The 16334-nt window shown below is 43.9% G+C and overlaps 1 protein-coding gene across 1 annotated transcript; it reads left to right on the forward strand.

Annotated features, from left to right (window-relative positions):
• The first annotated feature begins 2045 nt into the window (after window positions 1–2045).
• On the forward strand, window positions 2046–15293 carry ankrd55 (ankyrin repeat domain 55). The gene is made up of 11 exons (XM_061263533.1): window positions 2046–2423; window positions 4799–4918; window positions 5793–5923; window positions 6264–6373; window positions 7800–7860; window positions 8420–8548; window positions 10137–10321; window positions 10651–10818; window positions 11197–11864; window positions 14119–14220; window positions 14562–15293. Exons 1-11 carry the CDS (start codon window positions 2384–2386, stop codon window positions 14846–14848), a joined length of 2001 nt encoding a protein of 666 aa, XP_061119517.1. The 5' UTR covers window positions 2046–2383; the 3' UTR covers window positions 14849–15293.
• The last annotated feature ends 1041 nt before the right edge of the window (window positions 15294–16334 follow it).

The raw sequence follows: 16334 nt of genomic DNA on the forward strand, positions 1-16334 counted from the left end.
AAATGATCGCAAAATATTGACTTCAAACTTTCCGCCGGCCTGAATCACCTATTTTCCTTCGGTGAGTGGGGTAAGTCGTTACATGTGTAAGTTGTCACACTGTTCATTTCTCCCAAACAAGTACATTTTGAATAGCCATTTTGGGTGACTTTGTGTTGAGGTCAACTTCCTGTTCCCGTTCACCTGTTTTCGCATTCAAAAGTAAAAAGAGAATTGCACTTCACATTTTATGTAATAAAACTTTGTTTGGTACGATATTACTGTATATATATTTGTACTGAGTAGAGGAGAGAATAAAGTGTCTTTTGAGACTTTAGCTGCAGTCCTACGTTAAGCTGATCTTGAGATATTGCCCTAATTAGCTGTAATTAGTATGGGGCAAATTGTCTCAGTGACTTTGAGGCAATAAAAATTGAATCAATGTGAGACTGTATAATCAGCAACTATGTTTCTTGTAATGTTATTGTAAATGTACTGTTATTTTAAATTGATAATTATACATACAGTTTAGAGAAGCAAACATATCCCTGAACTACACAACACAGGCTTTTAACTGAGTCAGACTATCAAACTGATGCTTATACCCAAGGTCAGGCGATTTATTGATTTAAATATGGCGGAATCCTGAATTTAACTGACGAGTTAGATGTCTCAGATATGCAGTAGACTACAACTGCCACATGAGATTGTACTTCATTTCAGAGATTGTGGGAGGGGTGGGGGATGGGGGTGACAGTAAAACTTCACACCTCTTCTTGATTTTAACCTGCCACTTTTTCCATCTGCTTCAGCACTCAACGTCACCCTCACCACATTGTAGGGTGCCAGAGCACTGAAGAGCCCTGAGTTAAAAAAACAATGTTAGGAGGGAAATAATTCTTAGATGTCCAAACATTCACATTGTCAATTGATGTTAATATGTGGGCCAGTTTCACAGACACAGATTCAGTTTAGTCCTAGACTAAATTGAGTTGTGTATAGAGAATCTCCATTCAAAACTGGATGAATTTAGTGTCCGTGAAACTGGCCCAGCACTTCTTAAGAAATTATTATTATTTTCATTATACATTTACATTTACAAGCATTTACAACACACACACACACACACGCACACACACACACACACACACACACACACACACACACACACACACACACACACACACACAAGCATACACACAATGGCCTCCCAAGGAGGTGGATGTGGAAAAGTAACACTTAATTCATTTTCCAATGATAGTTACTCCAATCAATAAAAGTGAGTTGTTTTTTAAATATGATGTTTAACTTCATATTTTCTAAATCAATAATAAGGACTGAACACAGCATAGGAAATATGGAAAAAGGTACAAGGGAGTGTCCTATGCCTCTGTGGTTGTGTTGTTAGCTTGTTTCAAAGCGATCATTCTACAGTGGACCACCAGTGATTATTTTTCGTAATAAAGTGCGGTCCTCCATGGTTCCCATAGCAACAGGCCACACAATAAATATGAATGTAGTGTAAATGTGTCCTGAAAGGGCAGTCTCTTGTTTGTTTTTTCCGTGTTTTTTAAGCAGCCTTGTGACTTCCCTGTACTGTGAATCGTGACATTCCCAACAAATAATCATGGCTCCTTTTTTAATTCTCTGAGGAGACATGAACTTTTTCCGTGAGCAGAAAGAAGCACAACCTGCTTTCACAACCGTCTTCATCTCAGTTCCTCTCTCCCCCTCCCCACATTAACCCTCCAGGTGCTCTTTCCGTGGACAGATGGCGGTGAGCGGTCCGGCTACAGGACCGGGAGTTTTGATTAACAACACCAGCCCCGGCATGAATAGGAACCTTATAACAGACTCCTCCAGAGCCGAGTGGTTAAAGGTGCATATTAATGCGTGACTCGTACCCCACCCCCCCCCCACACCCCCACCCCCATCCCCATCCCTCCACCCCTTCACAATGAAAACAACAGCCAGCAGGCTGTGTTGTGGGGCTGCACATGCTCAGTGGAGTCACGGATTTCCATTCATATATATCACAGGAGCAGAGCAGCCTCTGCCGTCGGGATCTGCAGCCTCCCCCTCACTGAATACACGCTCCGCACGCCGGGCAGCGGGGAGAACCAGGAGAACATCGCCCGGCTCGCAACCGACCTCCACCGGGCGCCCGTCACACCCCTGTGCTTCGGCAGGAGGAGGAATCGGAGAAGATGGATGTTCTGCGTAAGGGTTTTCCCCAGCCTTGATTTATTTTTCCTTTTTTTTAAAGGCGATCCTCTGAATGGAGAGGAAGAGCAAATAAAACGCGAGCGTGTGTGCGGTGGGAGGGGCACACCGGCGGGGGCCAACGGCGCTCTCTCTCCTGGCTACGGCATTCCGTCTATGGCAAAGGATGCGGTAGTCCGCCATGGAGTTCAGCTCGTCCTCGGTGTTCGATCAGCATAAAGGTATGGCGTCGTGCATGTAAAAACCACTATCGAGAGGAGGCGGCGGGGGAGAGAGGGAGGGAGAGACAGGGAGAGCTAGAGCCGGGGAGGGAAAGACAGATAAGGAGCGAGAGAGGGAGGGAGAGGGAGAGAGAGAGAGGGGGGGGAGTGAGAAAGAGGAAGCGAGAGGGAGAGAGCGAGATGGAGTGAGAGAGGGAGAGAGAGAGGGAGCAAGAGGGAGAGAGGGAAAGAGAGAGAGCGAGGGAGACAGAAAGAATAGGATGTCGCCGCTGCTGTTGCCATGGAAATGCTCTGTTCTCAGCCCTGGGCTCCAGAACACACCATTATCATTCTGGCGTCGCAGTGAGAGCCACTGGGCCAGGATGCTGGAGAAATGGGTCTGGATCCAGCACCGCTGTCTTAGCTGTTAACCCTTCCAGAGGACCTGGTGGTGGAGGGGGGGTTAATAAGGGGTGGTTTAAGGGGAACCCCTGAATGGAATACAGAGTACATTCAGTTACATCACACCAGTCCTGGGGTCAATGAGTTCAGTGAGTACATCAGAGCAGAGAATGAACCTCAGAACCACAGTGCATGGTCTGAAGGATGTGCTAGGATTATGAATAAGCCTTGTCAATCATGGCTATTCCCGCAGAATCTCTTTAGACAGTATACCAGAGTCTTAGTGTTTCCTAATCTGTGGGTTCTAAGAGGGGTGGTGGACACATCATATGTGGCTCTCTCTGGCTCAAAACATAAACGGCCTATAAGTGAACTTTTGAGTAGGAGTACATACACGCGTGACTAAAGAGAGAGTCATTACGGACATTTTTATGAGTGTTCACTTAAATATGTCTGTGTGTGTGTGTGTGTGTGTGTGTGTGGGTGTGTGGGTGTGTGTGTGCAGGCACCATAAGTGCCTGATTTCATGTGTTTGTGCGTATGTTTATGCGCAGAGTTGTTGGGTTCCACATAATTAGATGGCTGTTTAGATATGTCAGGGTGATTTCCATTTTGAAAGATGTGGCAGAAATGAATGACAATGGAAGATGCCTGTTTACTGCACGTGATTCGTTTTACAACTGTTTTAAATATCCCCATATTGAGTAGTTTTTTCCCTCCTTTGCCGTAATCTCCAGTTTATCATTATAACTCTCCAACATACAATTTGTTTTGTAATGATTCAGTTATAGAAACTATATGTTGAGCATCAGCCATCAGCCAGGCGCAACTGCTTCACGTATTAGAAGTACAGCACATGATGCAAACAGGCTTTTCTCTCATCTTAAATATTCATTGCAATAGCATGCAGTTCTGTGAGATTAAAGAAAAATCAGCATCACTATTACCTTATTACCTTATTACTAGTACCTTATTTTGAGTAATTTGGTGCCACTGCCAACACAGTGTTTGTCCAATTTGAGGTTTGTCACCCCAAACGTTTCTGGAACAACCCTGCACAGAAGCGCAGGTATCGGACTCCATTGCAGACCTGTGGCTTTTCTTTCAGAGATATGGCACAGCCACCTATTTCCCCCGAGCACAGAGCAGGGGGCGGCCTGTAGCATAATGGTTAAGGTAAATGATTGGGACAGGCAAGGTTGGTGGTTCGAATCCCAGTGTAGCCACAATAAGATCCGAACAGCCGTTGGGCCCTTGAGCAAGGCCCTTAACCCTGCATTGCTCCAGGGGAGGATTGTCTCCTGCTTAGTCTAATCAACTGTACGTCGCTCTGGATAAGAGCGTCTGCCAAATGCCAATAATGTAATAATGTAATGAGTGCAGGAACACCATGCATATCGGCCATGGGCACACAGTCACCCACCAGACCCAACCCATCAACACACTACACCCATCGTGCGCTGCCTGCTGCTGGGCTCCCGGTCACAGTCAACACTGGAGTGAAACAGATCCACACCCAGACCATGGGACTCATCCCTGCACCACAACTACATCGCCTCAGCCAAATGAGCCAATGAATACCCGATTTAATGAGTACCGTTTCCAAGCAGCAAACGGTATGTGTGTGTAGCGCGTGCATATTCATTCCATTTCCCCAATTCTGACTGGGCCACATTTTGAGACTACAATGTACACTTTCCATAGCAAGGTCAAGTAGTGACGGCAAACCTTCAGAGGAGAGCCTGTGTGAGTAATTCAGTATTTGGTAGGTTGGCTTATTTCACAGGGAATTGTTTTCAACATCATCGGCTGGGGTTTTTTTCAGATGTACTTTTGCGATAAGGACATTTGTTTGCAAATTTGCTCTTAATATCAGTAGTTGTCTGAGGATATTCACCAAGCTAGCTAAAAAACGAATTACCGTTCCACACTTTCCAAACGTCACCCTCAGCCAGTAGGCTAATTTACCGACAATGCCTGTTTTTCCATTGAAGATTCTGCAGAGGAAGTTGACCTTAACGTGGTATATCTGGCAGCAGCCAACGGAGATGTCAATACTCTGACAGCAGTCATCCGTGAGGACCCATCCATTCTGGAATGCTGTGATGGCGAAGGTATGCATTGGTTTGAGAAGGGTGTTAAGCATGAACTCATCCATGAACGTATAAATAAAATAAAGAAATAAAATAAAACAGCTGTTTGCACCTTTATTAGGTATTTATTAGACTCATTTTTTTGCTTCTGCTGCCGTAGCCTATCCACTTAAAGGTTTGACACGTTGTGTGATCAGAGATGCTGTTCTGCATACCACTGTTGTAATGTGTGGTTATATGCATTTCTGTCACCTTCCTGTCAGCGTTGACTAGCCCTTCTCCTCTGACGTCTCTCATTAACAATGCTGTTCTGCCCACTGAAATGATGCTCACCGGATGTTTTTTGTTTTTCGCACCATTCTCTGCAAACCCTAGACCAGGGGTCACCAACCTTTTTGAAACTGAGAGCTACTTCATGGGTACTGAGTCATACTAAGGGCTACCAGTTTGTTTTGTCACGCGCACAATACTAACCTTTGAACTAGAGTAGGTCAGAGTTCACCTAAACTTATCTAAACTTCATGTATAATAAACATATTTTTAAGATTGTCATTTTTAAATCTATATAAATGCAAGTGTGATAAAAAAAAAAATAGCAACAGAATAAAATTAAATTTGAGATGCAGCTCACTAGTGAGTTGTGCTATTTTTAGGACAGGCCTGCGGGCGACTCATGTGGTCCTTGGGGGCAACCTGGTGCCCGCGGGCACCATGTTGGTGACCCCTGCCCGTCCGGCACCAACAATCATTCCACAGTCAATGGGTTGGGGGGTGCAGACTGAGGCTAAGGCACTGTGGATGAGTGCCTATCTGCAGTCCTCTGAATGAGAGTAATGTAGCATAAGTATAAACGATTGCATAGCAGCATGGCGTATCATAAGTTGTCTCTCAACAGGGTCCACCCCTCTGATGCATGCAGTGTCAGGCAGACAGGTGGACACCGTGAAGCTGCTGCTGAAGATGGGGGCGTCCATAAACACCCAGGACGCCTGTGGACGCACCTCTCTTTCCCTGGCAACGTACCTGGTACAGAGGCCCAATGCCCCCGTAGCTAGCCTCTGTCACTCCCGTCGCTAAGCAAACCACTCGTTTATTTATTGCGCACATTCATTAACATTTCATTAACAAATGTAGTTATATGTAATATTGTCATTTATAAAAAATATTCTTGTTGCTTTTAATCGTGAATGTACTGGCATTTCCAGGCAAAAATTAAAAATTGTTACTAGCCGTTTAATATATAAAATCCCCCAATGAATTAGCAAGCAAATGCTGTTGTTATTTTGCCTGTAAAAGTATTTCCTCAGAGATTGGCGACAGGGAGTGTTCCCATCACAGCCAAAGTTGAAGTTTGTGTCTTTCAAAGGGCTGGCTTGAAGGCTGTGTGTGTTTACTCCGAAATGGTGCCAAGCAAAACATCCCGGACAAAAATGGGCGTCTGCCACTTCATGCTGCAACTGCTGAGACTGACCTAAGGTATGTGGGGGATAACACTGTTTTATAAATGCTTATAAAAATGTGTGTGTGTGTGTGTGTCTGTCTGTGTGTGTGTATGTGTGTGTGTGTTGTGTGTTATGTGTGTTGTGTGTGTGTGTGTGTGTAAATTCATGTAAATTCAGATAAGAATCCCACATCGGCAGTTAAAAGCATGAGGGCAGTGTGTGCACAGTGTGCAGCCTCTGTTAATGAGTGCTAACAGAGCACACATGGATGTTCAGGAGGAGTGCACTCTGCCAGGGAGGCCGCAGTCCTGGGGAGGAGCTTGGGGGTGGGGTGTCATAGCCGGTCAGCATAGAAACCACAGACCTTTGCCCCTCGCAGTCGAACAGCAGCTGCTGTTTCCTGCCCGGGAATGGCACACCCCTCCTCTCTGAAGAGAGACCTGCTTCTATGTGCTTGCTTGCAGAAGCTTGCTGCTGCTCAGAGCTGATTTGTAGCTCTTGTGTCCTTTTTGTCAAGATACTTCATTAAAGGGCATTGACAAGCCAGGTTCACTTGGAAACAGGGAGGAAGTTCATCGCTAGGCTAGGAGGAGATCTTAGCACTTATTCAGTAGGTAGAGCACAGGTGTCGAGGGCTGCATTTGTCTGCTGGTTTTTGGGTTGTTCTCGACAACCGTGGTTAATTCAAGACATTGATTGGCTACAGAATCCACACACCTTATTCTCAAGGCCATAATTGACTGCTGATTGAAAGGAAACCACTAAAACCTGCAGATACTGCAGCCCACTGGGAATTCAGTTTGACACCCCTGAGGTAGAGTGTTCCATTATGTGTCAAGCTTTCAGTCTACTGAGCAGGGCGGGGTGCCCTGGATGGGGGTGGAAATGTTGGGTGTGCTGGTTTGGGGTTGAGGTTGTTTTACAGATTTAAAAATATCTTGTTATGTAATTTGCAGCAGACCACACATAATCACTCTATCGGTCGGCATACCTGCAAAGTTTTGCGGCTGGATGATCAGGAAAATCGTCTTTGCTAAAGCGCTCATAATGCATCGCTGCTCTTGACTATGCCCTCAGCCGTTCAGTTTCCCCCGCAGGCCCCTCTGAGGGTAATGAAAACAAAGCACATTATTTGGTTTCAGGTTTTTTTTTTCCTGCAAAGCTGAGCCTCTGTATGCGTGTGCGTGCGTGCGTGAGTGTGCGTGCGTGTGTTTGTGCGCGTGTGTGCATGTGTGCAAGTGTGTGTGTGTGCATGCGTGTGCACGCGCATGTGTGTGTGCATGCGTGTGTGTGCATGCTTGTTTGCATGTGTGCACACTTGCGTGCGTGCGTGCGTGCGTGCGTGTGAGTCTACAGGAAGGGGGGCTGCTGCATATTGATGTTGATGTTGTATGTAAGGGTGCCTCGTGGGTCTTCATGAAGCTGTAAATCTTTACCCTGACAGCCTGTGTTGTTCTCAGGCTCATGGCCGTGCTGCTGCAGCAGTCCACACTGTGTGAAATCAACCACCAAGACAATGAGGTGAGATACCTTCAGCACGCTGTGTGAGCCCCCATCTGTCACACTTCCCCGCTACTCTCTCTAAACGTCACAACAACACAGTCCAACAAAACAGACCGTTTGCAAGCTGGGAGGTACGAGCAGATGCGTGTTGTGCCACCGTGCTTTCCCACTTACAGAGGGGGTGACCAGCCTGGCATGAATGTACAGGTTACTCTCTGTCTGTGGATAGGGACAGATAAAAGGAAGGCGACATGAAAGCACTCTTACAGCAGCATAAAAACACGTGAGAGTAAACCATTGCTTTTGAGATAGAACAGGTTTCTGCATTGATCGGTGAAAATGGAAAAGGCCACTCTTCTCTCCATCTAATCCACCGGTTCAGTTAACCTTAAGCTGTTTTAAGTTTCATCTATAGTGCTTCACAGTACATGCCATTTGGAAAGTCATAGTTAACTAGCATGAGCTTTTAGCCTTGCATATTTAGACACAGCAAGTCTGTTATTTTTAAAACCTAGTGGCATTATTATTTATATTATTTATATTTCCTGAATTTGTGGATGTGGTTTTTCATTGGCAGGGCATGACAGCTCTTCATTGGGCATCCTTCCACAACCGGCCCCAGCATGTCCAGGCCCTTCTGCAGAAGGGAGCAGACCCCACTCTGGTGGACAAAGACTTCAAAACCGCCCTTCACTGGGCTGTGCAGGTGAGAAAGGACACAAACCACTCCTTGCAGTGGAGGACACGTGCTCAGATAATGAAGAAGAAAATATGATTGATTATGTTTCTTATAACCCACTCACATTATAATAAATCCCCCCAAGTTTCTGAGACCTCACTGGGGTATAGTGCACCAGTGTAGAGGAGGTGTACCAGATTTAATTAAAAGACTCACACAAGTCATTAGTAAAGGTTCATGTGTAGACTAACAAACTGGTTAGTTCCCCCACGTGCTGACTTTGTCATTTCTATATTCCTCTGAGTCACAGGGCGTTTCTCAATGCCAACAACAGCAAGTCAACACTTGAATTTTTGCAAATTACTTTGTTGCCGAGTTCCCTTGGGAGAGCGCACTTACAACAACACAAGGTCAGATACGATGCATGTTTTTTAATGTGCGGCTACGCTCCCACTGCAAAACAGGCAGCAGTATCCTTTGCTGTCACACTGTGCACTGTTCTATCTAATTATATTGTACGCCTGTGTTACTATGATCTGGGGTATAGATTAATTCCCAATGCACACGATCTGTAGCCAACTTAAAATATTAAAGTGAAGAAATGTATTTCATCCACTGTTCTCTAGCTAGCTAATGTGTTTACAGTGTGCAGCGTGCTAAAAACCTGCATAGTCAAACATGGACCTCCGTCAACTGGCTTCATGTGCCATTGTTAAAAAATAATGCAAGAAACAGTAACGTGTTCAGACTAATATTTCAAATCAAGGCTAGACTAGGCTGTGGTTTCTCCAGATCACTGAACCCTGAGACGGCCAAGGGGAATCTTGCACCTTTCTCAGCAAAGCTCTGCTTCCGTTAAATCGGTTTCACTCTGATGTTCAGTTCAAGTAAAAGGACCACGCTTACAGTTTGAGCACACAGCGGTAAAGAAATGGCCGCTCTCAGTTGCATTCTCTGGAGGATGCCTTCTAAATAAGGGTCTAGTGTTGCTTTTCACACAGGAAGTGTGCGGTTCATCTGCAGGATTTTTTCATACAAAGACTCTTTTTTTTAATATACAGTCAGTTCAGAACAAAAAGAATGCTTGCTTAAATTATTCAGTGCTACAGTGCTACATATGGTAGTATGAGTGTGGCATTTGTCCTGGTCACTATGAACTTGATATATCATTTATGACCTACAGAATGTCCAGAAGTCTGAGATGTGGGTATGGTCAGGTATATCTCCAGTAATTAATAGAAATATGCTTGTAACAGCCCTGTGTGGGTAATATAATACTCTGGGACTATATGGACAGGAAGAAACGGATACGCACTAGACACCACATGTACAGTAGGGGAGGGTGCACAAAACAGAAAATAATTTCAACCCTATGAGCAGAGAAAAAGTATTCTATGGTACAGCACTTTCGTACAGCCCAGCATAATGTACATATTGTATATTTGCCAATATCCTACAGTAAAATAGAGTATTGCAAAGTCAAAAGCCACATGCCACCACCCTTGATGTTCTCTTCACTCTCCAGAGTGGCTGGGAATGATCAAGCCCTGATCTTCTCTTCCCTCTCCAGAGTGGCTGGGAATGATCAAGCCCTGATCTTCTCTTCCCTCTCCAGAGTGGCAGTCCGTTCATGTGCTCGCTCATCCTGGACCACCACCTGGGCTCATCCGTCATCAACTACGACGACGAAAACGGGAAGACCTGTGTGCACATCGCAGCCGCCGCCGGCTACAGTGACATCATCTACGAGCTGGCGCGCGTCCCTGAGACCAACCTGCAGGCCCTCGATGTGGACGAGAGGTGAGCTCACTCCTCTCACCACAGAAACATCCAGACACAGACATAACAGGGGATGACGAAATGCAACGAACAGTAATGGATAATAAACAGAAAACCAGATATGATGATGAAAAATAATAAATAATGAGAAATAAACAAATAAACTAACAGAAAAATACTCAAAACATAACACCAGGAGGGTATATTGCCAATAGTGTCTGTGAAAACAGTGTGGTCACAGACTGAAGCATAGGTCAGGTTAGCAACATTGCTAGTGTATGCTTTCTTTTCTCCGTGTCAATGTTGCACTTTGCTCCGGATGGACGTGCGTTTGGATGGGGGACTCCAAGAACCCCCCTCCATTGGGCCGCTGCTGCGGGGAAGGCTGACTGCGTCCAGGCCCTATTACAGCTGGGCGTGGAGACAGGTCCACGGGACATCAACGAAAACACACCCCTCACATATGCAATGTACTGCGGCCACACTGCCTGCATCAAACTCCTCTCCACCGAGAACAGGTTTGGCAGCGCACTCCACGCTATCCACCTTTATTCAGGAGCTGTGTTCTTTTAACTGCCGAATAAGATATGAAAGTGAAAATCGGTTTTAAAAACAGACTTATGTGGCACAGCTGGGCCTAAACAGGGTCTGGAAGCAAATTAGAATAAAAAAAGGTGGTTTCCGATTCTGCTGCTCTGCTGCAGTACTCATTTGTTAAGGTATATGTTTGTGACCCTGTTCATCTCTCATTTGGAAAAACAACATCGGCAGTCCTTAGCATGCTTGAGTCAGTTTAGTAAGTCTGTCTCACAGTATGACATTTCAGTGAATATATTTGAAAAGGGTGGGTGAAAACAGGGGTGACTGGGATTGTATGTGTTTGTCTGCTGTTTCAGACAGGCAGAATCAGACAGGCAGCTGCACTCCCAGAACAGTGACAACAGTCTCAAAAAAGAAGGCAAATTTAGTGTGCTCAATCAGATCTTCTTCTGCAAGAAGAGGAAGGAGCATCAACGACAGAAAGACAAGGTCCGGGACCGGGACCGCCACATGAGGGAGGAGACGTCTGAGGTGGATGACATCATCACCATGTTCGATTGCATCGTGGAGTCCTCTCCCAAGGACCACACTGAGGACGGTCCAGACACCAGGAAGCGGCCCGGAGAATCTCAGAAACACCATCTTAAGGAGAATCATGCCATGGCAAAGGAATACAAGGGGCTCCCACCCATAAGGACGCAAAGTCTTCCTCCCATCACGCTGGGAAGCTCTTTGTTGGCCAGCTCCCAAAATGCATCGCAAGGCAGCACCCATGGGCAGATGGCCCACCATTTGGCCCACAGATCTCAGAAAAGCAGGAGCGAGCACGACTTGTTTGACAACCGATCCAAGGGGCAGGCCCTGCTTAGCCATTCATGGAGGTCGGAATCCAATCAGGTACTATCACACAAAGCATGGACAAGCCCCAGTTCTGACAAGCTGTTGGATCAGCTGCTTGATGAGAAATCTAACCCCCTGGATCTGCTTTATCCTAACCACATTCCGTACATGCAGAAAACTGAAGGTAAGATCTGTTTCTTCTTTTTTATGGTTAGGATCATATTTGTCACAGAACACACTGTTCATTATTTAGGCAGACATTAGCTCAGGAGATAAGAGTGGTTGTCTGGCAGTCACAGAGTCATTGGTTCAATCCCCTGCGGTGGGTGTGTCAAAGTGACCCAGAGCAAGACACCTAACCCCTAATTGCTCCCAACAAGCTGATTGGTACCTCACATGGCATTTATATAGTGTTTTTGTGTGAATGGGTAAATGAGAGGCATTAATTGTTAAATAAAATAACTGGATAAAAGCAAAATATAAATGCAGTTAATTTACCATGATTTGGCTAAAGATTCTGCGTACATTATTTCTGAGGCAAAAATAGCCTTTACGGTTTGTGTGTCTCCAGTTATCTCACTGAGCTAGCCGCTTGTGGTGTGGGCTAATCAACAGTGTCTGTCATAGCAAGAACTTCTTGGTTAGCTTATCTGATTATTCTACAAGGGTTCAAGTTTCTAACTAGGTGATCATTTAGAATTGTACTTCCCTCTAGGGTTTTCGGTGCATTTGTCCCTGGTTATGATTTGTACTTTAGAGTGTCTGCCAAATGACTGTAAGTAGGTGTTTATTGTTTGTAGATTAAATTCCAAAATCTAATTCTTAATCTAAAGAATGTTCTAATATTTTTTTCACAATCTGATGATGCCAGATGCAGAGGCATTGTCCATCATTTCACGAGTAAACTTGCTGTAAGAACAAATTCTGTGCTCTTCTTTTTTTTTTTTAGCAAATGTTGTGCCGAGTGAACCTGTGACAGCCAGTGAAATTTATTTGTGCATGAAAACTGCCTTTTTTAATAATCATAAACAGATTTTATTAAATATTTTATAGAAATGCCCACTGACAAGTGGCAGGATTACAACTGATTTCACTCACTTCCCGATCCTCCTTATAAACGCTTGTTGTGTAGGCAGAAAGGTTTGTTGAACTTAATGAAATGCTCACAAATAATTTGTACAATTACATTAAGCTTACAAGCTCCCAGTTTTCCTAGGGTTAACCTACATTACAGTTTCCAAACCCTGAAAGTCCTGTCACTTGTGGAAAATTGCATGGCTACATGTTAACATAGCTATCCTACAGCGTTTCAAACCTTTTCTACATTGACTAAATATTCCATTCACAAAATGATATCACAGCTTACCAGCCCTCGCCCATGGGATCCACTGGGTGTGCTGGTATTGATTTCTGAGGTCTCAATTAATTTAATTTTATGGAGCTGCTTGGGGAATGCTAATCTACACTCAGTGAGCACTTATTATGTAGACCTAGAGTTTGCAGAGAAACAAAAAAAACAAACAAAAAGCATCCAGTGAGCAGCAGTTCTCCAGGCAAAAGTGCATTGTTAATGAGAGACGTCAGAGGAGAAGGGCCAGACTGGTTGAAGCTGACAGGAAGGTGACAGTAACACAAATAACCACACATTACAACAGTGGTATGCAGAAGAGCATCTCTGAACACACAACACATCAAACCTCTGAGTGGATAGGCTACAGCAGCAGTCTAAAAAATAAGTCTAATAAATAACTAATAAAGTGCTCACTGAGTGTATATATGCTGTAAATTCCTTGTGAAAGCCTACTATTGTTTATTAAAGTAATGTTCTTGACCCTTTCTAAATACAATATATTAAGAGTTCTGTCATAGAGGATCCAGTCTGCATACTGTGTACATGGTCTTACGCCGATGCAAATTAAACAATTAGATGTGGGATATTTCTGTTATTTCCTTCTATTTAAAAAAAGACATCCAATTACTGTTGTCACTTCATTGTTATAGCACTTTATTTATTTTAATCTAAGGCAAGGTTCAAGACACCATCTCTCAGCTGTCATACCATTACAACATTTTATGGTTTGGAAATACCCAAATATTTCCTCTATGCTGACAGCATGTTAATGTTAATGTTATTCGGAAAAATATGTGCTGATTGTTTTTCCTGTGTGGCTTGTAACATGGAAACTGAATATGGCCTAATACTGAGTACCAGTGAAATATTACATCATTGTAAAATGTAATCCTTCCAAAAGATACATCACAGGGCCTACTTCTCTTTCTTACCTGACAAAAATGCTTTTGTGCTTTCACCCACATATTAAATCTGAACACTTGTGATAGGTTTAATAAACCTATGCTATAAATCCAGTTATTATGCTGATGTTTAGTTGCACCCTGCACCCCCGTTCAGATCTGCATGCCTTGTCTCCTGTTTCCAGCTCCAAATTCCCACCTGCTTCCACTGGACAGATTGAAGATCAGGGAAACTGCCCTCACACGCAACAGCTTGGCCCCCATTCGTGACCACTGCACTCACAGGTGTAAGTCTCCCCCGGTCCTCTCCTGCGGAGAGCTTTGTAAACCCTTTCAGTTCAGAATTCATCCCAACATGTTATTACTGTTTTCTTGTGAATTCCATCCCTTCCTAGTCTCATTGTGCCAGTCCAACACAGGGGACTTTTTTTATTTACATGGTTTCAGGGTTTCCCAGTCTGGTCTGCACATTACTGTACTGCACCTCTTAATTAAACCATTATTGCTGCAATGAGTCACATATGTCAATGCTCTCCTGAGTTTATTTTATTGTCAGTGGTTCAGATAAGCAATATTTGCCAAAGTCCTGTATTTGGCAGCTAAACCCTGTATCTGATCCCGCCTACAGTTTCCTTACCACCTGACCAAGTGTCTCAGGGAGTGAAGAAGTCCAAATCTCTCCCTCTGGGTTCTCTGGGACGGACCCGGCCGGGCCTCCCTCCTCCCCTGACCTCCAGGACCCACAGGATTGCCATGCCCCAGAGCCAGTCCCTCTGTTCATTCTTGCCCATCCAGACCGTTGAGCCCCTGCGGAACGTCCACGTCCTGCCTGCCATCCCGTCCCATAAGAAACGCAGCCTGTCCCCGCCCGAAGCCCAGAGGACCGCTCACAGTGACCTTGACAACCGAACCTGATGTGTCTTTCTGTCTCCCCGTTAAGGGGGACACGGGGTACAATGTGCTGTATGAATGACTGAACCGTTTCCTGTGAGTTATCAATGCAGTGCAGTTTGGTGACTTTAAATTGGCTTGAAGGGCAGGGACACGCAGTATGGCAAATGACCTGTTGCTCAGCCATCATTCCCCCTTGGGGGGCCAATGTGTACCCTTTGTGCAGTTGCTTCTAGACTTTTCCTGGACTTGACAAGGAAACTATTTTTTTTTTTTGATTGCCCTCAATATTAGCAAAACTGAAGAACGACAGCCTATTTTTACACATTTTTACATGGTGATGGATACTCCATGTCTCAAGGCATGTACTGTTTTTGTTTTTGGGTTCTCTTGCACCCCCTGTACTTGAACTTAATTGTTTAGGTTTGTGATGTGGATATTTTGCAAATTTAATAAAGAGTATGAATTATTTTAGATTCATTATTTCTGCACCTTCGCGCATGCATATTGCGCAGTCAAATGGTAGTTTACCAGATTTTTCTCCCCTCATTTGGAGAATGAGTGCCATATATAGGGAGTAGTTATGGTAGGCTCCATAATATTTCAAGACATATATTTTTCTTGATTTGGCTCTGTACTCAACAATTTTAAATTTGAATTCAACATGTGGTTAAAGTGCAGATTCTCAGCTTTTACATTTTCCAAAAAAAAAATCACAATACAAATTACAGCATAATACAGCATCAAATCAGAGTCAAATCAAGAAAAAAGTGTCCCAAACGTTATGGAGCTCACCATATATATATATATATATATATATATATATATATATATATATATATATATATAAATGTTATATAAGTTTAATGTATTCATAAAGATTTGTATTTTTATTTACGTCATGCAAGTAAAATGGATGTGAATCAGTCACAAATTGCAATGTTCAGACGACTTTATTCCTTTGACAGAATGAACTGAACGCCACAAAGGTAAGGTCACATACGACACACACAAAGAAAAAAACCATTAGCGAATGGTATATGATGGTTCTTATTTCTCAATGAGAGATTATATTCAACATGTATGCAAGGTCAGCAATAAAATCGGGGCTGAAAAGATTTGGAGTGAAATTGTGTGAAAAGTTTCCTCTTGTTTATTGAATGAACTACAGGTATGGGCAGGCTACATTTTAATATAACAATTTCGCCTTGTGGCTGTTATCTTTTACTTCACTAGCATAGATCCAGCGCATCCCAAGCAGAGGGATTTCCAAGAAACACTATTCCAGTAATATGACTCATTTCCCCTGTCCGGTCCAACGTGTTTACGAAAGAATGGTGGTTCGCTCAAATTCTCACGACCTGTGATTGTGCATTTTCATTCATTTACGTGAATTAAATTTAAATTTTCATTCGAGGCAACAATTTAATTTTTATTAATTGCATTGGGCACAGTGTACTGATACGTCGTGACCTTAGAATTACAAGATTCTATCTGCATTATGAGTGGT

Source organism: Conger conger, chromosome 12 (genome assembly GCF_963514075.1).
Source record: "Conger conger chromosome 12, fConCon1.1, whole genome shotgun sequence".
Classification (NCBI taxonomy): domain Eukaryota; kingdom Metazoa; phylum Chordata; class Actinopteri; order Anguilliformes; family Congridae; genus Conger; species Conger conger.